This window comes from Dendropsophus ebraccatus, chromosome 12 (genome assembly GCF_027789765.1).
Source record: "Dendropsophus ebraccatus isolate aDenEbr1 chromosome 12, aDenEbr1.pat, whole genome shotgun sequence".
Lineage (NCBI taxonomy): Eukaryota > Metazoa > Chordata > Amphibia > Anura > Hylidae > Dendropsophus > Dendropsophus ebraccatus.
This window is the reverse complement of record NC_091465.1, coordinates 17,348,076-17,373,742: the sequence shown is the minus strand read 5'-3', so window position 1 is coordinate 17,373,742 and position 25,667 is coordinate 17,348,076. Positions and strand designations below refer to the sequence as shown.

Below are 25,667 nucleotides of genomic sequence, written 5' to 3'. Positions count from 1 at the left end.
ATGATGAGTTTTTCTTCGCTATTGCGTTCGTATCTACTGCGAACGACCGAACAACGTCTTATTCAATGCGAACGATTTGCGAACTTTAAAAATAGGTCCAGGTCTTATAAAGCGATCAACGATTTCTCGTTCGGTCGTTAATCGTTAACTGCAATTCAACCAAACGATTATCGTTTAGATTCGAACGATTTAACGATAATCTTAACGATAATTGTCCGGTGGAATAGGGCCCTAAGTCAGGGATCGGAAACCTTCGTCCCTCCAGCTGTTGCAAAACTACGTCCATCATGCCTGGACAGCCGAACCTACATTTTATCTGTCCAGTTATGGTAGTAAATTGTAGTTTTGCTGCAGCTGGAGGGCCGAAGGTTTCCCATTCCTGCTCTAAGCCTTTGTAGGGTCCTATAAACATGTTAAAGGAATATTTCAATCTCCAACATACATGGTGTATTTATGGCACTTATCTCAAGAACGAGGGTGCCCTGGCCAGGCAGCTACAGCTGGTGGTGGCCAGGATTGTAAAAACAAATGGCAACTACAAAATTCTCCTAGAAGTAGATGGGACTTGGATAAACAGCATAAAATAGCCCTCTGGCCGCTGCAACCAGGCAGGGGAGGGAGCCTCATTCTCTGAGATAGGGGCAGTTTCCAGACATGGGCCATAAATGTCTTAAAAAAGAATAACTCTTTAATGTCAGCCTCTCCTGTGATCTAGGGCAGAGGTTCCTCTCCTGGTTTTAGCTGAGATTTCTGACCAGTACGCTATGTGTGATTCCAACCTTAGGATTGCTTGGGGATCTAGGGCAGCAAGATGGTTCATTCCCGGATCCCTGGTGGTTTAGAGTAGTGAAGGGGTTAATGTAAGGATGCATGGTGAAGATCAGTGAAAGGTTTATGCGTCCCTGTCACTTAAAGGAGAAGTCCGGTAATTTCTAAAAGCCATCAGCCTGCAAGGGGAGGGGGGAAATTTATTACATGCAACAACTTACCTCTCCCCGTGCCTGCAGTGAGCGGCTGGAGCGGTCGTGGGACCCCTGCTGGGCTCTGGGATCTTCGCAGTGTCCATGTCACAACCCCTCTGATGGACTGGCCACTCAGCCAGTAAGTGACTGGGGCGGGATGCGGCTCCAGTCACTGGCTGAGTGGCCAGTCCATCAGCTGGGTCGGACTTACAATGAAGACATTCTCCTGGAGCAACATGGGAAAGGCAGGTGGGGGTCTGGACATCTTGTAAGTTTTATTAAGGTGTCAGTTCCCATTTAATGCTGCATACTGGTTCCCTTTTTCCCTAACTTATTATTTATTCCTGGACACACTTCTAACTACACATCCATTGGCTGGATTCTGCTTTTCAGGTTGCTAACCCTGATGGAGACTTACGTCTGACTATCCTCAACTCCACTGTCCTGGAGCGTCCGCGAGCGCTGGCTTTAGTGCCCAAGGAAGGGTGAGTAGGGTGGCTGGGGCTCGGTACAAGCAGCTGCTTTCCTTGTAGAGAACATTCAGCAATGATAGGGCATTCTAGTGACGATTAGAAAGGATTTGAGTAATTTCCTGTGTTCTGATCACCACCCAATAGAGTTGTACTTTGCTTGGATGAGACTCAGTGTAGATGAGAGTGTTGTAGTTGGAGGCAGCGGTCCACAATGAGCGCTCACCACAGAATCCCTCTGCCACTGAGTATATTTACTTATAATCCCACAAGGATAGCCACATCCTAATGGGATGATTATAATGTGGGATCCCAGAACGACTGAATCATCCGCTTCCTCGTCCTCATCAGCAGTGTCTGTCATGGATGAGATGGAATCTGTCCAGTATAGATAGGGCCCCATAGAGAAAAACATGCAGTTCTTAGTCTGATCATAGTGCAGTCATTCCTTTAGGCCCCCTTCACACGTCCGTTGCCATTTTCACGGACAGGAAACATTGATCAGGAAGCCTTTCAGGAGGTTTCAGGAAGCCATCAGTATTTCCTGAAGGAAGTAGAGGCCCCCCTGTGGCCAGAGGTGTAATGCTGCTTACGACCACAAAAGTCATTGATAGGATCAGTAGCCAATGGCTTCCGGCCTGGTCAATCACTGTGCCACATCTAACTGTATGTGCTCCCGATTAGGAGCATGTAAAGTTAAAGGGCTGACATCCTAACCCGGCGATGCTGGCCTGGGCTGCCATGCTATGCATCAGGAATTCTGGACAGATTCCGGATGTGCATCAGGAATTCTGGATGCCCCCATCGGGTTCTATAGGGCATCCGTGCCGGAGTTCCAGGCAAATATAGAACTTATCCTGTATTTTCCGGGGCTATTTTCTGACATGGACACACAGAAAAATCCTGAAGGGTATCCATGCCCAGTAGAACCACACGAATCCGGAAATTTACTCAGATTTCCTGATGAGAATTCTGGGTTAATTTCACGGAAGTGTGAAAGGGACCTTGTGGATTGTGAACTTGTGACCTTGTAGTTGTGGCTCTAAAGTAGTTGTCTGGTGAAAGTCTTTTTCTTTCAAACCAGCTGGTTTGAGAAAGTTATATAGATTTTTAATTTACTTCTATTTAAAAATCTCAGTACTTATCAGCTGCTGTATGTCCTGCAGGAAGTGGTGTATTCCCTCCAGTCTGACACAGTGCTCTCTGCTGCCACCTCTGTCCATGTCAGGAACTGTCTAGAGCAGTAGCAAATCCCCATAGAAAACTTCTCCTGCTCTGGACAGTTCCTGTCTGGGACAGAGGTGGCAGCAGAGAGCACTGTGTCAGACTGAACTTCCTGCGGGACATACAACAGCTAATAAGTGTGGGAAGACTTGAGATTTTTAAATAGGAGTACATTACTAATCTACATAACTTTCTGAAACCAGTTGATATGAATGAAAAAGATTTTTGCTGGATAACCCCTTTAAGTTTCGATCTGAGAATGGGCTGCTGCTCCATGCTTTACACTGCAGCACCGCTTTATAAAGGCACACCTGTGAACAGTGGCTCGAAACTTAGCTGTGATGTCAAAGCTTTTGCTGTCCAGGCATGATGGGAATTGTAGTTTTGCAACAGCTGTGCATTAGGGGCTTAGCATGGTTCTCTGCCCCCACGTCTTAATGCTTTACACTGCAGCTACACTTGTTTGCGTTGGTTACTGAAGCAACAGAAAACTAGTACATGTGCTGCTTGTTATAGACTACAAGTATCTATATCACTAGAGTATTATTAGGATATTGCAGACATAACCTGAGGGGAGAAGATATTATAAGGAGGGGATTTGCCTAGGTAGTAGCTTTAGATATAACCGCACTCTGTGTAAGCAGCCATACATGTTCCTGCATGGTCATTGCGCTGAATGACCCCCATATTGCTGTTCTCAGGCTCATGTTCTGGACAGACTGGGGAGACGAGCGGCATGGAATCTACAGGAGTGAGATGGACGGCTCAGGGGTGACGCACTTGGTCTCTGATGGAATTAAATGGCCCAATGGCATATCTGTGGATGAGAACTGGATCTACTGGACTGAAGCCTACATGGATCGGATAGAGAGGATCGACTTTAGCGGCCAGCAGAGGCAGGTGGTTCTGGACAATCTTCCTCATCCATATGCCATAGCCGTGTTCAAGGTAAGTGAGAGAACAGACAATTCATCTTGCCATGTAACAGCAGAGATCCCGTGACCACTAATGTCCCTATTACTCCCATTGACAGAACCAGATCTACTGGGACGACTGGTCCCAGCTCAGCATCTTTAGGGCCTCAAAGTACAATGGAGCCCAGGCTGAAGTCCTGATTGGTCGATTGTCTGGAGTGATGGACATGAAGATTTTCTATAAGGGAAAATGGACAGGTAAAATATGTAGAATACCCTAAAACCCTCTTTCTCGTGCGTCTTATTGGGGGACACAGATACCATGGGTATAGGCTGCTGCCACTAGGAGGCGCTGACACTAAGAGAAACAAAGGAAGTGACTCCTCCTGAGCAGGATATACCCGCCCACAGGCACTGAGCTAAACCAGTTTAGCTTAGTGTCAGTAGGAGGCAGACACAGGTCTGGGTTCTCCAGACCAGTTTCTTCCTTTATGTTTAGTTAGTTGGTTTTTCTTTTTCCTTCTAGGTCCTATGGATTTCTGTGACCCGGTTGTGACAGTGAAGATCATCCCGGCTGGTACTGCAGTATCGCCTGGATGAACTTCATTTATGTTAAATATGGATGCGGCACATCTGTGCGCGCCAGCATCCCAATTCACCATAGCACACAGCCGCACTCTCCATTGTGTGAACTGACAGGTCTGTGCGGCCTCTATTCAATGAAAAGCGAATGCACAAAACTGACTTGTCAGTCTTCCCGTACAGCTGGTTAAAATCTCGGCCGTAGTGTATACTATGTGTGTACACTCCGGCCGGGATTCCCTGTATTAATCATGGCAGTTGTTGCAAATTGTAACAATGGCCGTGATTGATACAAAAGATACGTTGTGTGAACATAGCCCTATAGTGGTTTGCAGTTGGCTACCACGTCGAGTGATATTTTCTGGTTACATATAACATAAAGTAAACATTTATACTAAACTGCAGAGCTGCCCTCACTAATTTGCACAGTTAGGCTGCCCTGCTTGTTCAGTGTCTGCAGTGTAAGCAGTGCAGTATCTCACCCACATTGATGTCTCACCTCACAGGATTCAATGCTTGCACGTCCAACTCCTGCCGTCTCCTGTGTCTGCCCAAAGCCAACAACAGTAGAGTTTGCCGATGTCCAGAGGGGGTGAAGGAGGAGACGTCATCCTCTGGGGACACTCAGTGTGAATGTCCACTTGGTTATCAGCTGCAGAACAAGACTTGTGTCAAGCAAGGTGAGTGGTGGAGTTATGCGGAGAGCTGCAATACTGATGCGAATGTATATTATTTATATATATTTATATGCTTCATATAGATTCAGCGCACAGTGGTCACAATGGTCAGTATCTGTTTACACAGTACTTTATAACTCCGGCAAAGTGGTTTCAGTGTGTTTTTATAGGAATGATATACTTTGTTTTTTATATTTAGTTCTTTTGTTGTTTTGCAGAACATTCCTGTCTACCCAGTCAGTATCGCTGCTCCAATGGGAACTGCATCAACAGCATCTGGCAGTGCGACAATGACAACGACTGCGGAGACATGAGCGACGAGAGAGACTGCCGTGAGTCCACACACTGCTACTACTCATTATGGTGGTACTGATAAGGCGAGATTTGCTTTTTATCTGCCTTTTTCCCAAGTGACTTTCCCTGTCCAAATTAAGTAAGCTGAGCGCTAACGATGAGGACATGACACCAGGCAAAAAGACGTATAACCTCCACTCTCAGCTGAGTTAGGAGTGCACACTCATGCTTTATTCGGTTTCACATGAAATATATAAACTTTCAACTTAAAGGCGGGGTTTCAAGTCACAAGGCACATACATATCACATTCTGTTTGGTCAGTCCATAGACGGTCAGCAGTTTCCTGTCCTGCGCAGTCGTTCCGGTACAATGTGTTGTTTACCATAAATTCTTTATATAACGGTGTCCCTTTCTTGCGTCTGTATTGTGGCTGCGATGTAGGTTCAAGGTGCTGTGCTCATTCCTTTTCTTCTTCCAGAAGCAGATACAAACCTAAAGCCATTTTAAAGGGGTAGTCCACCAAAAAATTTTTTCTTTCAAATCAACTGCTACCATGAAGTGCCAGAGATTTGTAATTTACTTCTATAAAAAAATCTCAAGCCTTCCAGTACTTATCAGCTGCTGTATGCCCAACAGGAAGTTGTATTATTTCCAGTCTGGAGAGCAGGAGAGGTTTTCTATGGGGATTTGCTCCTGCTTTGGACAGTTCCTGACATGGACAGAGGAGGCAACAGAGAGCACTGGGTCAGACAGGAAAGAAAACACCACTTCCTGCTGGACACACAGCAGCTGATAAGTACTGGAAGACTTAAAAATTTTTAATAGAAGTGAATTACAAATCTCTGGCACTTTATGGCACCAGTTGATTTGAAAGAAATTTTTTTTTGGTGGACTACCCCTGTAAGGATTATGGTGTTTTTACCCTAAGTAGCATCACCTTTATGGTCACCTTCACAGTACTACTGCATAGACCAGGGATGGGGGACCTTTGGCCCTCCAGCTTTGGCTTTGGCTGTCCAAGCATGATGGGAGTTGTAGTTTTGCCACAGCTGGAGGGCCAAAGGTTGCCCATCCCTGGCATAGCCCCTGCATGTAACGAGCTAGAGACAAGCAAACATAAAGCTTATGCTCTAATTTATAGACTGACCTATGTACATTGGGAACACTATAGTCAGCCCCCCCCCCAGCCTCAGATAGCTCATAACAAGGAGCAATAGACTGTATTCAGCTATTCTATGGTCAGCCTCTGCCCTGCATTCTGCATTTCCCTCCACAGCACAGAATGAGGCGATAGGTTGCAGTTTATATGATCTTGGCCAGATATATAATGTTCATGTCACTTGTTCGCACGTTTCTTGCTGATCCTTTGTGTTTTGCCTCCTCAGCGACCACAGCGTGCGACCCGGACACTCTGTTCAGGTGTCAGGAATCGGGAACCTGCATCCCCCTGTCTTATAAGTGTGATCTGGAAGATGACTGCGGAGACAACAGTGATGAGAGCCATTGTGGTGAGGGGCAAATATGTGACAATAGAAAGTGTTAAAGCAGTATTCCCATTTCAACTAACACAGTTGTACTTGTAGGGCTTAGCAGGTTAAATATTTTGCTTATGCATTCATTTACCAAACTTGTCTCCTTCTCCTGATATGCTGCTCTTTCCCTCACATTGTTGATGACTCGTTGTCTAGGTTACTGACCACCAAGAAGCAGTGGTCAGACTGAATATATATATATATATATATATATATATATATATATATATATATTTATAAAGATTTTAGGGGAAATTTATTAAGTTCGGCAATTTTGTCGCCAAGCTTTAAAATGTCCCCGCAACACAGAGGCTCTGGGGATTTATGTAGAGGCGCAATGCCGGTACATAAATCCCATGCACATCGGAGACCCTCTGTCTGCACACAGTACCATGCCTCCTCTGCGTGTGGCCGGGCCCCTCTGCGGTGCAAAGGGGCCCAGTGCTAGTTAAAGTGACACTGTCATCCCCTTTGTGCATTCTGACATCTCTACACAGGTGTAAAGGGTAAATTTAGCGTTTTTCATATCTTATTTCATATCATACGTCATGGTGCTTGTTCAAGTAAAAAGTGTCCATTTATCAACAGCAGATTGTATTAAGTGGGCGTGGCCTCGTGGCATTAGCGCCACTTAGCCCCGCCCACAACGGCACAGTCGGTCCCGCCCCTTTTACGCCCATTGGTTGGCCAACGTAAAGGGGGTGGGGTCTAGACATTTTGGCCAGCCTGTTCCAAGGCCAGCGAGGGGGCGGGACCAACTGTGGCGTTGTGGGCGGGGCTAAGTGTCACTAATGCCGCGAGGCCCCGCCCACTTAACACAATCTGCAGTTGATAAAAGATGACTTTTAACTTGAACAAGCACCATGACGTATGATATAAAATAAGGTATGAAAACCTTTACATCTGTGTAGAGATGTCAGAATGCACAAAGGGGTGACAGTGTCACTTAAAGTATTTTCAAAACAGGTGTTTGTGCCAAAATGTATCCGCATTGGGCCCCTTATATACAGGAGAAAGAAAGAGTGGAAAGAATGGCATATCAGGAGGATGTAAATGTGGTAAATAAGTGTATTTGCAAAAATACTTAACTTGACGAGTCCTACAAGTATAAGTATGTTATTTAGGATGAGAATACGCCTTAATGTCTACATAACTGTAAAATACCCAAACATGCTGAATCCTACTCTATTACACCTATAGACATAGGGATGCTCGATTGGGATTTCCTGTTTCTTCTGCTGTCAGTTCTTAGAGTCCCTTTACACTGGCCGATTATTGATAATTTCCTCGATAATGGGACCATGTAAAAGGGCCAGCGATCAGCAAACACTTGTTTATCAGCTGATTAACTCTTTGGCATGGCCATCTAAAGTATCATTATCAGACGCACATCTCTCTGTCTAAGGCTGGGTTCACACTACGTTTTTGCAATCCGTTTTTTGCAAAAAACGGTTGGAAAAAATTAATGCATGTGTGTGCATCCGTTTCGATCCATTTTTCCATTGAATTCCGTTATAAAAAAACGGATCCGGTAAAAACTTCAGAATAAAATGTTACTGGCTGACGACTGGGTTCCTGGAAACAGGCAGATATTGACAGACAGGGTTAGATACGATGAGATTTGTCTGCTCTCTCTGGGGATGGCGGATCCATCTCTGCATTGTCTGATAACGTCTTTCTTGCAGAGGCGCATCAGTGTAAGGAAGACGAATTCAACTGCAGCTCTGGGATGTGTATCCGGCAGTCGTGGGTCTGTGACGGGGACAATGACTGCAGGGACTGGTCTGATGAAGCCAACTGTACAGGTAGATGCCAGATTTCTGCACATTATTAACCTTGATCATATAATCATGGGGGCCTCGTGTTTTGCCTATTTGTATACTGTTACTTTGGCTGCCTGACTCACATGGCGCCATCCTTAGGTTTACACATGCACCATTGGAGGTAGGGAAGGTATTTATTTAAATTTTATTTAACTTGACAATCAGTATTTTCTCTCCTTTGTGACAGCCATCATTTTACTTGCTTTTGACATTTGTATCAAATAGCGGACAAGTAATAGAACGCAGGGGGTCCGACCTCTGCCCCAGCGATCTCCAGATCAGCCCCCGGCTCCTTTGTTTTGAATACAGATCCGGGTCGCATTTAGATCGGACCCTCCGTGATCTTTAACTTGTCCCCTATCCTGTGGGTAGGGGAAAAGTAAATTTTAATCGGAGAACCCCTTTAATGCGCTTACCTTGTATGCACCAGATGCTGTACTTGGGCGTTGTATGATCTGTTCCGCCGCTGTACTCCTAGAGCCATATTTGTCATCTTCAGTGCGTATTTAGTATATATACCGGCATATGATCGTTATTACCCTGATGAAGCCGCTGGGAGACAGCATAACACGTTGGGTTCTATCCCACTGTGCCTCCCTGATATAACATTTCAGGTTGCATTTTACAAGTCTACTATGCTTGACACTTTGTTGGGCACTTTACCTGTCTCGTATTTGTTCCTGGTCTTTACAGACAAGCTTCTTTGGCATTGCAGCAATGTGTTGGCACACTCCTTATCTTTCAGAGGGTGTGTGTGTGTGTGTGTTGTAAGTGTTTTTATCTATTCGCCAGTAATAATAAAGCTATTTTATCATGCTTCCTTGGTGTGCACAGCTTTCTGATGCTCTGCTCTTTTTTCTTGCTCTATCTGCTCTATACATAGATAGGTCCCCATAATTTATATTGAACATAGATATTGAACATACAGGAAGAATACCTGCTCCACCTAAGCATACATAGAATGACGTACTTTGGACCAAAACACATTAGCAGAAGCGGCTGTAGAATGATATGCACGTACCTGACACCCCCACCCTCTTATTTGCAGCCATATCACACACCTGCGAACCTTCCAGCTTCCAGTGTCATGACAGTCACTGCATCCCCCAGAGATGGGTGTGCGATGGCGACTCCGACTGCCAGGACGGCTCAGATGAGGACCACACCATCTGCGGTAAGGAGCTAAGTCCAGATGGTTCCTTATGGCAGGGTCTCAATAGTAGTCATAACTTTATGGTTATATGACATATGGTCATGTGTGCCGATCTCCCGTATTGCAGAAAAGAAGTGCAACGGCTTCCAGTGCAGAAACGGCACCTGTATCCCATCGGGGAGACATTGTAACGGAGTTAAGGATTGTTCAGAAGGAGAAGATGAACAGAACTGCGGTGAGTCATGCCTCATACACCCCCCCATTGACCCCAAATCTGATGTGGGACCCTCAGTGATGTCACTATGGGGTGATAGTACCAACACTGTGGATGCCATTAATTGACCGTACTTGTCTGTTGTATTTGCAGGTTTTTTTTTTTGTTTTTTGGTGGTGGTGGGGGAGTAAGTAGATCCCACATAGCAGGCACCATCACAGACTGTCTTGGTCTACTGACAGAATATACCATCTGGAGAACAGGTGTATGCAGTCCCTTACCTCCCTGGAGATAGAGAAGCAGCTGAATAAATATGTCCGCCCCTGTTGTAGAGCTCTGTGGGGTCCAAGTGGTCGGCTGTTCATCAGTCACTGCTTTGTATAGGTGGATGTTTTTAGTATGAACAGATAACAGAGAGAATTAGCTTGTATGATGTCTGTCCCCCGCAGAGCCCCTATGTACCCGCTACATGGACTTTGTATGTAAGAACCGGCTGCAGTGTTTATTCCACATCATGGTATGTGATGGGGTCGTGCAGTGTCACGATGGCTCCGATGAGGACCCTGCATACGCCGGATGTTGTGAGTATTGCGTCTCCTGAGTTATATTCATATATATTAACTATAAAGCCCTACTGTCATTATGTAAACCATGGGTCTTCAAACTGCGTCCCTCCAGCTGTTGCAAAACCACAATTCCCATCATACCCGGACAGCTAAAGCTTTGGTTTTGGCTGTCCAGGCATGATGTGAAATGTAATATTGCAGCAGCTGGAGGGCCGCAGTTTGGAAACCCATGATGTTAACTGTTGATGTGTTGTACAGACATGTCAAAAATTTAGATTGCATCGGGTCTCCGTCTTAAAACTCAGTGCAATCGCTATTTATAAGCGATTGAAGCACATGGCAGGGTGTTCCACTCCCCTTATCCTGATCCAACTTATTTGCTCTATTATAGCCTATTGAGTTGTATGAGGCAGATGAATAGGGAGTGGAGCCCATGACAGCACTTCACCCAGTTATGACTGTCGATCACAGTGGGTCTCTGTACTGAGACCTGGTGCGATATAAACCTTTTTAAACCTTTGACATGTCTGGACATTTATGTAAATGACAATATTACTTTATAACCTGAGAGTTTAATACAATGTATCCAGTCTAGGCAATCCTCTGTGAGCTAATCTCTCTGCTGTCCTCATTAGTAGGGCTGGGCGATAATGGCCTAAATCAATATCGTGGTTTATCGTACATGTAGCCGCGGTAACGATAAATTGAACGATCATTATGGCACGCCCCTTTTAAAAGCCACACCCCTTTTGAAAACCCCATTTTCCGATGGTAATACAAAAGTGAATTTATTCCATATAACAATGTGCAGCAAACTTCATAAGTAATACACAACATTTTGGCATCTCCTACGCCATTTTCAAGTGCCACTTGAAAATGGGAATAGGAGATGCCAAAACGTATATTACTTGTGAAGTTTGCTGCACATTGTTATATGGAATAAATTCACGTTTTCACGTTTGTATTACCATCAGAGTATTTTTTACTAGCTGATTTTTTACGTCTGCTGGCACCCACAGTTCAATTAGTGTGCTGCCTATATTTTTTGCTCTATCTATCTATCTATCTATCTATCTATCTATCTATCTATATATATATACAGTGTGTGTGTGTATATAGATAGATAGATAGATAGATAATAGGCGAGAGATAGATATATAGGAGACAGATACATAGATAGATAGATATATAGATAGGAGATAATAGATAGATAGGAGATAGATAGATAGATAGATAGATAGGAGGTAGATAGATAGATAGATAGATAGGAGATGATAGATAGATAGATAGATAGGAGATAGATAGATAGATAGATAGATAGACATCTATCTCCTATCTCCTATCTATCTATCTATCTATCTATCTCCTATGTATCTTTCCATCTATCTCCTATCTGTCTGTCTATATCTATCTGATATGTACCCCCAGTCACTGTCACGTGCTGTTCTGACCCCCCCCCCCCCTCTCCCGCACATACTGTTGTTGCAGGGGTCAGGTATAAGTCGGCACCTCCATGCTCCACCGGGCACTGCTCTCTCTCTCCCCCCCCCCCACAGGAAGGAATCCTCTGCCCCCCATCACTCAGTGTTGCAGCACATATATCTGCCGGCAGCATCACCGGCAGATCGTCACACATGGCTGCTTCCAACACTGCCAAAAGATAACGGGACGCCGAGGATTCCTGTGCGGGGACAGAGTGCGGTGCCCGGTGGGGGGAGGATGTGCCGACCCATACCTGACACCAATTGTATGTACGGGAGAGGTGGGGGCAGGGCACACTGTGTAGCTTCCAGAGAAGCTAGGAGAAGTGAGTGAGCCACCCGGCAGCAGCGCTGAGCACACAGCACGCCTGTGCGCAGCCTGTCAGATCTCCAGCCTTCCTCCTCAAAAAGATTAACAGAGGGGAGCAGAGCATGCGGCCGCAGGGTGAGGAGGAGGAGGAGGGAGGGGGGAAATACCGCAGATACCGTCCTGGCAGAGTTGAGGTCGGTTAACCGACGCCACAGACGGTATCGGTATTTTGACAGTATACCGCCCAGCCCTACTCACTAGTGTTCAACGAACTTGCCGAACTGTTTGGGTTTTGCAGCATTCTCTGAACCCAAACGCTCGCCATTTGACTCCCCAGGGCTGGAGAATTTGTATGTGACCCTAGAGCTGCCAGGAAAATTCTGTCTCCATGATTTCCAGGACTCTCTAGGGTGTTCAGGTTCAGAAAACATTGTTGATCCCAAACAGTTCGGCAAGTTCGCTGAAGACTAGTCCTGACAGTTTTATTTTTACCTTCACTAATGCATTTGATTAGTCTGCTGTCCAGGCCGTTTGCTGAGGATTCTCTAAACTGGATGCAATTGGAACAAACCTCTATATGAATTTATACGCCATAAAATAAAACGGTTTTCCTATTTCAATGTTTCCTTTCAGCTCGAGATCCAGAATTTAAGCAGAATTGCGACTCTCAGAGTTTCTCCTGCCAGAATGGGGTCTGCATCAGCCTGGTGTGGAAGTGCGATGGCATGGACGATTGTGGCGACTACTCGGATGAGGCGAACTGCGGTCAGTCTCAGTCAGGCTTTTGATGAACTATAACCTAGCAATGACACTAACTAGCACCTAATGGATCAGAATACCACTTTATGGGTGCTGTCATTAAGAAAACTTTTGACCTGTCACCCTACACTGATTAGGAGAACGATATTGGGAAGAATACAATAGCACAATTTACTCCCTGGCTCGCAGCAATCTCCATCCAGCAGCTCTGTTGTAAGTCTATGGGGACGAAGATGATTGACACCAAGGAAGTAAATATGCACTACTATGCTCCTACCATGTAGCAGATTTACTGCACAGATATTCTATACATACAGTCTGCATCACACATTACATGTACACAGTATATGCGGCAGCTCTCGTCCTAATAGAACATATGGGCAGGGACTGTCTGAATGATTTTATTAAATTTCACGTGATTCTATATAGGAAAATCATGGGGAGACATTTTTGTGTTGTGTTTTTTATTGTGGCCTGTTACAGAGGTGGGGGATGAATTTGTTGCATTAGTGGAACCTATGGAGGCCCGGAGCTTCTCACCCTCTGTATGGTTGGAGTTGCACAGAATCTTGCCTTCACTATTTATTGTACACTGCTCTTCTCTGTCTCCTCTGCTACAGCGAACCCTACAGACACCCCCGCCTGTGCCCGATACTATCAGTTCCAGTGCGAGAACGGCCATTGCATACCCACACGGTGGAAATGTGACGGCGAGAATGATTGTGGGGACTGGTCGGACGAGAAGGAGTGCGGAGGTTTGTCTTCTCCTCTGTTATTTTGCTGGAAATAGTTAGTTCTTTTTTATCTTACACTTTTCATGTTTTCATTATGGGGTGACTATGTGAGGAGGGGAAGGAGTCTACCCCTGATACTGTGGGAGGGATGGGAAGGAGCCTTAAAATGACAAAAAAAAGTGACAAAAACAGCCATATCTGATAGGACTAGTAGATAACAGAAAGATGCTTCCTGTACTAGGTATTGTAGACAGGAGGTTCTTGCCACGGTGCTCAGTTCATTTATTTTCGTCTATGAAATGTTAAAGGGGTACTCTATTATATTAAATGTCTTCTCTTAAAAAAATCTCCACTCTTCCAGTACTTATCAGCTGTATGTCCTGTAGGAAGTGGTATTCTTTTCAGTCTGACACAGTGCCCATGACACACTGCCACATCTGTCCATGTCAGGAACTGTCCAGAGCATACATGAGCTGATAAGTACTGGAAGAACTGAAAATTTTAAAGAGAAGTAATTTACAAATTTATATAACTCTAGTACCAGTTGATTTAAAAAAACAATCGCCACAGTTCCCCCTTAAGTTATATATCTGTGCAGGAAAAAAATACACAAAGTATTCCAATGCTTTTTTGAACAGAAACGATTCCTCAGACAACTGCCCGACCATCAACATGTCCAGCCAATCACTTCCGATGTGACAATGGAGTCTGCATTATGAACACCTGGGTTTGTGATGGTTACAAGGATTGTATATACGGATCTGACGAGGAGGGTTGTCCTACTACCAGTACATTATGTGAGTGTCCTCTATTTATTTCTCTGAATCTTTATGTTGATGAAAAGTCCATAACGCATGTGCAGAGTACTGTGAGAGTCCATTGCAAGTGCCAAGATTACTGTGGGAGTGCATTGCAAGTGCTAACATTTCTGTGAGAGTCCTTAGCAAGTACAAGGATATCTGTAAGAGTCCACACCAAGTGTTGACATTACTGTGAGAGTCCATAGCAAGTACAAGGATATCTGTGACAGTCCACACCAAGTTTTGAGATAACTGTGAGAGTCCATAGCAAGTACAAGGATGTCTGTGAGAGTCCATAAGGTCATGACATCCATACTAGTTGTTACCAAGATATATTACGGGTACTTGTCTCTTGATTTTTGTACTTTAGCAGCAAACATTGATTTCTTTTCCTTCTTGTCTGGTGGGAGCAGCCAACGTCACCGTACCCAGCACCACAACACACGACCGATGTAGCAGCTTCGAGTTTGAATGTCAGAAAGGAAAATACTGTGTACCCAAGTGGAAGCGCTGTGACGGGATCACGGACTGCCAGGATGGCACAGATGAACTTCACTGCCGTAAGTTTGTTTCCTGATAACAGGGAATAATAGATTCCTGCCCTGCAGTCCTCTGGTCTACAGCCTGTAATGGCTGATAACAGGGAACAATAGATTGTGTCCACCTCCCTGCAGTCCTCCTGTTTCCAGCCTGTAGCAAGGATTGTTATGTGTGTTGTATTCACCTGCACAGCACAAGGAGAGACTGATTGCAATTGTACTGTCCTAATAGTGATCCCAATCTATTCTGTAGCTACTCATAGGCCTTCCTCCTGTGTGAACGGTACCCTATGTGATGACGGGGAGGCCTGCTTAGCGCTGTCTGACCGCTGTGATGGCTTTCTAGACTGTTCTGATGGCAGTGATGAGAATAACTGTACAGGTAAGAGATCTTCTAAAACGACTATAGTCTGTACAGCTCATGTCAAGTGACCATTGACAAGATCATGGAGGTTTTTTTTACAGTGTATGAGTGCGAGTGGAATCCATGACATGGATGAGGTTTGTGCTGCTGCTGTGATTAGATATGAAAGGATTACCTTCACTGATACATTGTAACAAACAGTGGGATCAGGGCTAACAGGGCATTCACACATTCTGTGCACAGTCCTGTATCCCACATTGCCAGTCACTGTGCAGCCTTAGGCCGGGTTCTGTGGCCGGGTTCTGTTCTGTGACCCGGCCATGTATCAGGTATCAGAGAAGTTTATCCAGGCCGTTACTGCAGTACCGTACTGTTGAACTGACCAATGCACCATACCAAACAATGGAAAGTGTGTCCGGAGCTGAGAGTTCTGTGCGGCCACTATTCAATGAATAGCGGTTGCACAAAACTGACATGTCATTTTTTTCGTGCGGCTGGTTGGAATCCCGGCCGAAGCGTATACTATGTGTATACACTCTGGCCAGAATTCCCTCTGACTTCAATGCAGTGTATCTTTTCTATTAATCACGGCCATGGTTGCAATTTGCAATAACGGCTGTGATTAATAAAAAAAGATACATTGTGTGAACATAGCCTTAAGCTAAAACTTATGCACATTTTAGTTCTGTTTATTTCTGTGGGCTTTCTAAACCTGAAAGTCTAACCCGTTGTGTCCTGTATATTTAGATGACAGTGTGGTCTACAAGGTTCAGAACCTGCAGTGGTCGGCTGACTTCTCTGGCAACATAACCCTAACGTGGGCACGTCCCAAGAAGATGCCGCTGTCATCCTGTATATACAACGTGTACTACAGGTAATGTTTCCAGAACTCCCTTAGTCACATTATAGAAAGTGAATGGCAGATGGTTTCATTGCTTTATCTCAATGTCCCCTTCTCTATATTTCTTCCATGTTTGCATGTATGTGGCTCCAGGGAGGGGGGTTCAGCATTCACTGCTCAGATTTGTATGTAGCACAGAGCGCCACCTAGCTGTTATTTTTAAGTATCGGATTTGTTTGCCCCATGATTCCATGTCATTTGTCTCCGGTTTCCGAAGGGTTATCGGGGAAAGCACATGGAAGTTGCTAGAAACTCACAGCAGCAAGACCGTCTGTGTATTAAAGATTCTCAAACCAGACACAACATATCAAGCGAAGGTTCAGGTGCAATGTCTGCGCAAGCTGCACAACAGTAACGACATGATCACGCTCCGGACCCCTGAAGGACGTATGTATAACTTTACATATACTGTGCTGATTTATGGTAACTTACTGCTAAATGTAATATTAGAAGTGGATTCCGTCAGTAACATTGTATTCTGTGTGGCTGAAAGTATGAAAGAAATGATCTGGAACATTCTTCACATATGCTAAGAGTAGAGACTTTAAAGGGGTTTTCTGGGCAAAATACACTGGTGGACTATCTGACGGATAGCTCATCAATCCATTTTGCCTGGAAATCCCCTTTAATCCTTACATTCTTGCTACAATTTTCATGCCGTGCAAATGTAAGATTTCTCCAGCAGACTGAGATATTATTATTATACCTCAATAGTTCCTGGTCAACCCCAGCTACGGCAGCTTGACCTGAATAAGAATCTCCCATCCACCATCATCTGTTGCTGGTCGCCTCCTGCAAACGCTAATGGGTTAATCCGTGAGTATGTGGTGAGTGTCTGAATTCAGTATTGGATCCTAATGACCTAAGACTCTTCATTGTGTCTTATATTTTACTGCCCCCTACTGGTGGAGGTCTTATACTGCACTGTGTGTAATATCTGCACCGTCTCGCATCTAGGTGGAGTATAGCACAAATACTTCAAAGGGCTGGTCATCTTTCAGTACTCAGGACCTGTGCTACAATATTCACTATACAGAAGCCAACACTTTGTATTCCGTGCGGGTGAGTATCATGACATTTTCCTGTGTTTGGCACTGTCATTGACGCGGCCACCAATCTTGAAAACTACTCTGCAGTGACCAGGCACATCCATCTGCTTCTTCACTGATCCTTGGGATTGCATGGTAGGCAGAGTCTTGGAACGTAACACTGTGATGTGGGAAACCTCATCTAGTTCCTTATTATTTTCTGTCCTTTTTGTAACTTTTCATGGTTTTGATGACATACTTATATTTTTCTTGGTTAAAGGTGGCCGCTGTGACCAGCCGGGGGGTCGGTGAATGGAGCAGCATCAAATCCATCAGCACTGCAAAAGGTAAGGCTGGGATGGCAGCATGTATGTGGTCGTCCACCTAGATATGGTCTTCTGTCACGTCTGTACTTTTACATCAGTGTTTGGTTACTGAACATATATACAGTATATAAAGAATATTTCAAGTGACAAGAGGGCATCACTGTGTATTCCTCAGAGTGCCAAGACATTGCATGTAAAATCTGAAAACTATCCAAACCACAAAAGCACATGCAAAAAAAGGATGGCTGCGTATCAATACATTCTATTGTAACAACATAATTACACAACATATCATTACAAGAAATGTTCTTATACACAAGCTGTAATCACACAGGGTTACATTTACTAACATTTAGAAACCACTGTCACCTTACCCTGTTCCAGATAAGAGCAGGGTATCCTGCCAACAGCCCTCACTACAAATGGTTAAATGCAACAATGTATAAAAGTCTCAAATAAAGTCATAATACAGTATAAAAATAGTAATACAGTATACATAATACAGTTTAAAAAAAATAATAATAATAACATTTCTCACATCTGGTAATCCTATCAGACCAGAAGAGGGTCAACTCCAGAAAGTATGGGGTGTATCTTTTTTTTTTAATATATATAATTGTGTAATTATGTTGTAACAATAGAATGTGCTTTTGTGGTTTGGATAGTATATAAAGAATGGCGTTACCTCAAGGGGTTTCCCATGTATATACATCTACATTATTTTTCTGTTAGCTGTCCCTCCTCCGAACATCAAGATCCAGACCATCAATGAAGATTCGGTGGAGTTTACGCTGAGGGTGGACTCTGATGTCTTGGTGAGTTTTTGTCGTCAATGTTTCTCAATAAAATCCAATACAGGAGTGATCTGGATATAAAACACCTAAGGAAGATCATCATCTCTTTACCTCCATTCCCTGCCCAAACTCTTCCATAATGTATATTTTTCCTTCTTAAATTCTTCCATAATATTTCCTCTTCCAATCTTCTGCTTCCAGCATTCTTCCATCATATCTCCTCCTCTGCTCCCTGCATTCTTCCATCATATCTCCTCCTCTGCTCCCTGCATTCTTCCATCATATCTCCTCCTCTGATTCCTGCATTCTTCCATCATGTCTCCTCTGCTTCCTGCATTCTTCCATCATATCTCCTCCTCTGATTCCTGCATTCTTCCATCATGTCTCCTCCTCTGATTCCTGCATTCTTCCATCATGTCTCCTCCTCTGCTCCCTGCATTCTTCCATCATGTCTCCTCCTCTGCTCCCTGCATTCTTCCATCATATCTCCTCCTCTGATTCCTGCATTCTTCCATCATGTCTCCTCCTCTGATTCCTGCATTCTTCCATCATGTCTCCTCCTCTGCTTCCTGCATTCTTCCATCATGTCTCCTCCTCTGCTCCCTGCATTCTTCCATCATATCTCCTCCTCTGATTCCTGCATTCTTCCATCATGTCTCCTCCTCTGCTCCCTGCATTCTTCCATCATGTCTCCCCCTCTGCTCCCTGCATTCTTCCATCATGTCTCCCCCTCTGCTCCCTGCATTCTTCCATCATGTCTCCTCCTCTGCTCCCTGCATTCTTCCATCATGTCTCCTCCTCTGCTTCCTGCATTCTTCCATCATGTCTCCTCCTCTGCTCCCTGCATTCTTCCATCATGTCTCCTCCTCTGCTCCCTGCATTCTTCCATCATATCTCCTCCTCTGATTCCTGCATTCTTCCATCATGTCTCCTCCTCTGATTCCTGCATTCTTCCATCATGTCTCCTCCTGTGCTTCCTGCATTCTTCCATCATATCTCCTCCTCTGATTCCTGCATTCTTCCATCATATCTCCTCCTCTGATTCCTGCATTCTTCCATCATGTCTCCTCCTCTGCTCCCTGCATTCTTCCATCATGTCTCCCCCTCTGCTCCCTGCATTCTTCCATCATGTCTCCCCCTCTGCTCCCTGCATTCTTCCATCATGTCTCCTCCTCTGCTCCCTGCATTCTTCCATCATGTCTCCTCCTCTGCTTCCTGCATTCTTCCATCATGTCTCCTCCTCTGATTCCTGCATTCTTCCATCATGTCTCCTCCTCTGCTTCCTGCATTCTTCCATCATATCTCCTCCTCTGCTTCCTGCATTCTTCCATCATGTCTCCTCCTCTGCTCCCTGCATTCTTCCATCATGTCTCCTCCTCTGCTCCCTGCATTCCTCCATCATGTCTCCTCCTCTGCTCCCTGCATTCTTCCATCATGTCTCCTCCTCTGATTCCTGCATTCTTCCATCATGTCTGTTTCTCTGCTTCCTGCATTCTTCCATCATGTCTCCTCCTCTGCTCCCTGCATTCTTCCATCATGTCTCCTCCTCTGCTCCCTGCATTCTTCCATCATGTCTCCTCCTCTGCTCCTTGCATTCTTCCATCATGTCTCCTCCTCTGCTCCCTGCATTCTCCCATCATGTCTCCTCCTCTGCTTCCTGCATTCTTCCATCATGTCTCCTCCTCTGATTCCTGCATTCTTCCATCATGTCTCCTCCTCTGCTCCCTGCATTCTTCCATCATATCTCCTCCCCTGCTCCCTGCATTCTTCCATCATGTCTCCTCCTCTGCTTCCTGCATTCTTCCATCATGTCTCCTCCTCTGCTCCCTGCATTCTTCCATCATGTCTGTTTCTCTGCTTCCTGCATTCTTCCATCATATCTCCTCCTCTGCTTCCTGCATTCTTCCATCATGTCTCCTCCTCTGCTCCCTGCATTCTTCCATCATGTCTCCTCCTCTGCTCCCTGCATTCTTCCATCATGTCTCCTCCTCTGCTCCCTGCATTCTTCCATCATGTCTCCTCCTCTGCTCCCTGCATTCTTCCATCATGTCTCCTCCTCTGCTCCCTGCATTCTTCCATCATATCTCCTCCTCTGATTCCTGCATTCTTCCATCATGTCTCCTCCTCTGCTCCCTGCATTCTTCCATCATGTCTCCTCCTCTGCTTCCTGCATTCTTCCATCATGTCTCCTCCTCTGCTCCCTGCATTCTTCCATCATGTCTCCTCCTCTGCTTCCTGTATTCCTCCATTATCTCTCCTTTTCTGCACTCTTCCATCCTTATTCTTCTTCTTCCTATATGCACTCTCCTCTGCACAATTCCATCTCTATTCTTCCTATATGCACTCTCCCCTGCACTCTTCCATCTTTATTCTTCCTATATGCACTCTCCTCTGCACTCTTTTATCTTCATTCTTCCTATATGCACTCTCCTCTGCACTCTTCCAACTTTATTCTTCCTATATGCACTCTCCTCCGCACTCTTCCATCTTTATTCTTCCTATATGCACTCTCCTCTGCACTCTTCCATCTCTGTTCTTCCTATATGCACTCTCCTCTGCACTCTTCCATCTCTGTTCTTCCTATATGCACTCTCCTCCGCACTCTTCCATCTTTATTCTTCCTATATGCACTCTCCTCCGCACTCTTACATCTCTGTTCTTCCTATATGCACTCTCCTCTGCACTCTTCCAACTTTATTCTTCCTATATGCACTCTCCTCCGCACTCTTCCATCTTTATTCTTCCTATATGCACTCTCCTCTGCACTCTTCCATCTCTGTTCTTCCTATATGCACTCTCCTTCGCACTCTTCCATCTTTATTCTTCCTATATGCACTCTCCTCTGCACTCTTCCATCTTTATTCTTCCTATATGCACTTTCCTTCGCACTCTTCTATCTTTATTCTTCCTATATGCACTCTCCTCCGCACTCTTCCATCTTTATTCTTCCTATATGCACTCTCCTCTGCACTCTTCCATCTTAATTCTTCGTATATGCACTCTCCTCCGCACTCTTCCATCTCTATTCTTCCTATATGCACTCTCCTCCGCACTCTTCCATCTTTATTCTTCCTATATGCACTCTCCTCTGCTCTCTTCCATCTCTGTTTTTCCTATATGCACTTTCCTTCGGACTCTTCCATCTTTATTCTTCCTATATGCACTCTCCTCTGCTCTCTTCCATCTCTGTTCTTCCTATATGCACTCTCCTCTGCACTCTTCCATCTCTATTCTTCCTATATGCACTCTCCTCTGCACTCTTCCATCTTTATTCTTCCTATATGCACTCTCCTCTGCACTCTTCCATCTCTATTCTTTCTATATGCACTTTCCTTCGCACTCTTCCATCTCTATTCTTCCTATATGCACTCTCCTCTGCTCTCTTCCATCTCTGTTCTTCCTATATGCACTCTCCTCTGCACTCTTCCATCTTTATTCTTCCTATATGCACTCTCCTCCGCACTCTTCCATCTTTATTCTTCCTATATGCACTCTCCTTCGCACTTTTCCATCTTTATTCTTGCTCTTCCTGTTTGTACTCCTCCAAATTGACTCCTGCAATGTCTCCAGTGTCTTCACACAACTGTTCTAGTGGTGGTACCTTAACAGCACAAGGTGTCCGGATTGTTTTTCAGATAACAGGTTATACAGTGACTTTATCCTGGGAGTTTGACACACACGTTCAGGAAAGAAGAACTTTACAGCTTGATGGACGAAGCATATCACAGACAGGTGAATTTTATGTCCCTGTAATGCCATGATCAGCATTTACAAGACTTGTCAGCATGCATACTGTATACAACACCTCCCAGTATGTAACTCACCTCAACATCCTTATCCAGGCTCTGAAAAATGTTTTAACATAGGATAATTAATGTAATGTTTGCATACAGTGACCCCACCAGCAGAATAGTGAGCGCAGCTCTGGAGTATAATACAGGATGTAACTCAGGATCAGTACAGGATCAGTAATATAATGTATGTACAGAGTGACCCCACCAGCAGAATACTGAGTGCAGCTCTGGATAATAAAGGATGTAACTTAGGATCAGTACTGTATGTAGCATGATTTATTTGGACACTGGATGACATCTCATTTGCACTGGTAACGCTTCTGTACATCTTAATTATTATTATTTTTTGGTCTTTTATGTTGTCTTAGTCACCAATCTGACAGCTCAGACAGAATATGAGATTTCTGCTTGGGCAAAGTCTTCCTATGGCGAGAGCTCTGTGGCATTCGAACACTTAATCACCAAGGGTACAAGACCGCCGGCCCCAAGTCTTAAAGCAAAAGTGATAAATCAGACGGCAGTGGAGTGCAGCTGGGTGGGCATCAGGAATGTGGTAAGAATCGTAAGAATTGTATTTTATGTATCTCCTTATTCCTTTTGTCTGTATCATGTCTTATGCTCCAGTCACATCCAGATCTGTATTCACTATTCATCTGGCTGCCACATAGACTTTACAACAGGGGTAGGGAACCTTGGCTCTCCTGCTGTTGCAAAACTACAACTCCCATCATGCCTGGACAGCCAAAGCTAAAGCTTTGGCTGTCCAGGCATGATGGGAGTTGTAGTTTTGCAACAGCTGGAAAGCCAAGGTTCTCTACCTCTGCATTACGATAACTAACACCAGACTGCTGCAACCTCTGCTTCAGTGTTATTACAGGGGGTAATAACTAGACACTCAACCAGCAGGGGGCAGCAGATATATCTGTTGGTTTGCAAGCGCAGCTTTAGATGTGAATAGAGAAGAAAACCTTGGACAGTAGAATTCAGTAATGTACAATGAGATGATTCAATATTAGCTCTGTGTCATAAAGAGATAACCTGGTGTAGATGTGACCTCCGGACATCCTTTTATAGTAGGTGAAAAGTTAGTGCAGATGATCCATAGTAACATTTCTTCTGATCTCCTGTGTCCAGACCTATGGTGTGTTTTACGCCACGTCTTTCTCAGAGCTGCACAGGAATCCGCTGAACGTGACAACAACTCTTCACGACGTGACTATAAATGTGAACAGGGACGAGCAGTACTTATTCTTGGTGAGGAAACATAAACTTGCATTGCAGCTAATGCTACTTAAAGGGGTAGTGCAAAAGCAAAATTCTTTCAAATCAACTGGTGCCAGAAAGTGCTGGAGATTTGTAATTTACTTCAATCAAAAAATCTCAAGTCTTCCATTACTTATCAGCAGGAAGTGGTGTATTCTTTCCAGTCTAGAGAGCAGGAGAGGTTTTCTATGGGAATTTTCTACTGCTCTGGACAATTCCTGACATGGACAGAGGTGGCAGCAGAGAGCACTGTGTCAGGCTAAAAATAATACACCACTTCCTGCAGGACATACAGCAGCTGATAAGTACTGGAAGACTTGAGATTTGAGTTGATTTGAAAGAATTTTTTTTTAATATGTTGTGGATTAGATAATAAGACTCTTTCTTCTCAGGTGCGGGTCACATCCCCCTATATGGGACCTCCATCAGATTATGCTGTGGTCAAAATGATTCCTGACAACCGTCTGCCGCCTCGCCATCTCCACGCCGTGAATGTGGATAAAACATATATCGTCATGAAGTGGGAATCTCCATACGACTCTCCCGACAGTGAACTAGTGAGTTATCTCCGCCCTCAGAGATCGGATATTCCTGTTTATTATAGAGAAGCATTCATGATACCAGCAAGCAGAGACCTTACATATATATGGCTGGGTTGACACTGTGTTTTTGCAACCCGTTTTATGCACATAAAAAAAAAAAAAAGATGTAAAACGGAATGCATTTGTGTGCATCTGTCTACATCCATTTTTTCCATTGAATTCCATCATAAAAAAAGGGATCAAAACACATCCTTTTTTTAGTGTACAAAAAAATGTGGTCGACCATGCGTTTTGATCTATCTTTTGGTCCTTTTTTTTTATAATGGAAGTAAATGGAAAAAATGGATCTAGACAGATGCACGCTAATGAATTTGCTTTTTCATTCCTTTTACATCATTTTTTTTGCATAAAACTGATTGCAAAAACCAAGTGTGAACCCAGCCTAATAATGAAGATCTATAAGCAGTCTGTATTGGTGGAGCTGTATGGCGTGTGTCTCTATATGAGTGCCATACAGTCCTTCTCTGTTCATTACAGACATGTTCTTATTTCAGGCATACATTGTGTCCATGAAAGATTTAATAATGAAGACGGAGAAGAGTTACAAAGTCAACTCCCGAAACAGCACCATAGAGTTCAGGATCGGGAACCTGGAGCCGGGAGGGAAATACAATGTGATCGTCCAGCTGCGGAACATGAGCAAAGAGTCCAGCACCAAAGTCAGCACAGGTTAGATGGCGGCAGATAATTCTTGACATGGGGGAGGGGAAGAAGTCACAGGACTAGAATGTCACTTGGCTTACAGGCAGGGTGTGCATCCCTTCACTCCCTTTAAGCCCCTTTAAGAAATTTCAGAATATAACTGGGGATTTAAATAGCTATTTCACTCAGATAAAAAAAAAACATGTTGAATCATCCCCCTTTCTGGAGATTAACAATTCATTCTATAGTTGTTGTCTTTTCAGTCTCCTTCCCCAAGTTCTGAGCCTGCTGCTTTCTGATCAAGACATAGAAAACTGTGTGTGAGCTGTTCACTCCGTCTCCACACTGAACTCCCCCCTCCCCACTGAGACGGCTCATGTAAACAGTGTTGCTGGCTGGCTGCCCCTGCACTCTCATCCCGGCAGGGTTTATCTGACGTCAAGCTTATGTGTAGCCAACTATTTTGGGGTTTTTGTCGCTCATCAGCCAGAATTAGCCATCTACAGATGAGTCACTTCATCTTCTGGGTTGGCTTATTTAATCCCCAGTCACGTTCTCAAGCTTCTTAAAGAGCACAAATAATGACTTGTAGAGAAAGCAAGAGTGGTGCAAGAGTGCTTCATTGCATATCCTTCTTCCCAGCATTCTCAGTGAGGCCTGAATGACCAATACATTTTCACACACATTATAGTACTCATGAGATTTACTGAATAACATGGAATGGCGAATTTGAGTTCGTCATAATTTCATGTTTTTTTTGCTTATTTTTTAGTTCCTCTCTCTGCTCCAGAGGCCTTGAAGCTCATTATTGAAAAAGATCATGTTCTACTGTTTTGGAAGAGCCTAGCACTAAGAGAGAAATACTTCAATGAATCCAGAGTAAGCATTGTCCTTCATCTACATATAAAGTACTAGTAG

General features: G+C 44.3%; 1 protein-coding gene across 2 annotated transcripts in view; it reads left to right on the top strand.

Moving 5' to 3' along the window:
• Positions 1-25,667, top strand: part of SORL1 (sortilin related receptor 1) — a 65,252-nt gene that overhangs the window by 30,227 nt on the left and 9,358 nt on the right. For both annotated transcript variants that reach the window (XM_069948789.1, XM_069948787.1), the window contains exons 19-45: positions 1,356-1,447; positions 3,358-3,604; positions 3,690-3,828; positions 4,659-4,832; positions 5,048-5,161; positions 6,510-6,632; positions 8,342-8,461; positions 9,528-9,653; positions 9,760-9,867; positions 10,296-10,427; positions 12,837-12,968; positions 13,583-13,717; positions 14,335-14,493; positions 14,910-15,056; positions 15,289-15,417; positions 16,147-16,273; positions 16,518-16,687; positions 17,015-17,127; positions 17,258-17,362; positions 17,609-17,675; positions 18,387-18,469; positions 22,084-22,180; positions 22,611-22,795; positions 23,377-23,496; positions 23,898-24,062; positions 24,602-24,776; positions 25,522-25,628. In XM_069948789.1, coding sequence (XP_069804890.1) covers positions 1,356-1,447; positions 3,358-3,604; positions 3,690-3,828; positions 4,659-4,832; positions 5,048-5,161; positions 6,510-6,632; positions 8,342-8,461; positions 9,528-9,653; positions 9,760-9,867; positions 10,296-10,427; positions 12,837-12,968; positions 13,583-13,717; positions 14,335-14,493; positions 14,910-15,056; positions 15,289-15,417; positions 16,147-16,273; positions 16,518-16,687; positions 17,015-17,127; positions 17,258-17,362; positions 17,609-17,675; positions 18,387-18,469; positions 22,084-22,180; positions 22,611-22,795; positions 23,377-23,496; positions 23,898-24,062; positions 24,602-24,776; positions 25,522-25,628 — 3,591 coding nt within the window. The remainder of the gene's footprint in view (positions 1-1,355; positions 1,448-3,357; positions 3,605-3,689; positions 3,829-4,658; positions 4,833-5,047; positions 5,162-6,509; positions 6,633-8,341; positions 8,462-9,527; positions 9,654-9,759; positions 9,868-10,295; positions 10,428-12,836; positions 12,969-13,582; positions 13,718-14,334; positions 14,494-14,909; positions 15,057-15,288; positions 15,418-16,146; positions 16,274-16,517; positions 16,688-17,014; positions 17,128-17,257; positions 17,363-17,608; positions 17,676-18,386; positions 18,470-22,083; positions 22,181-22,610; positions 22,796-23,376; positions 23,497-23,897; positions 24,063-24,601; positions 24,777-25,521; positions 25,629-25,667) is intronic.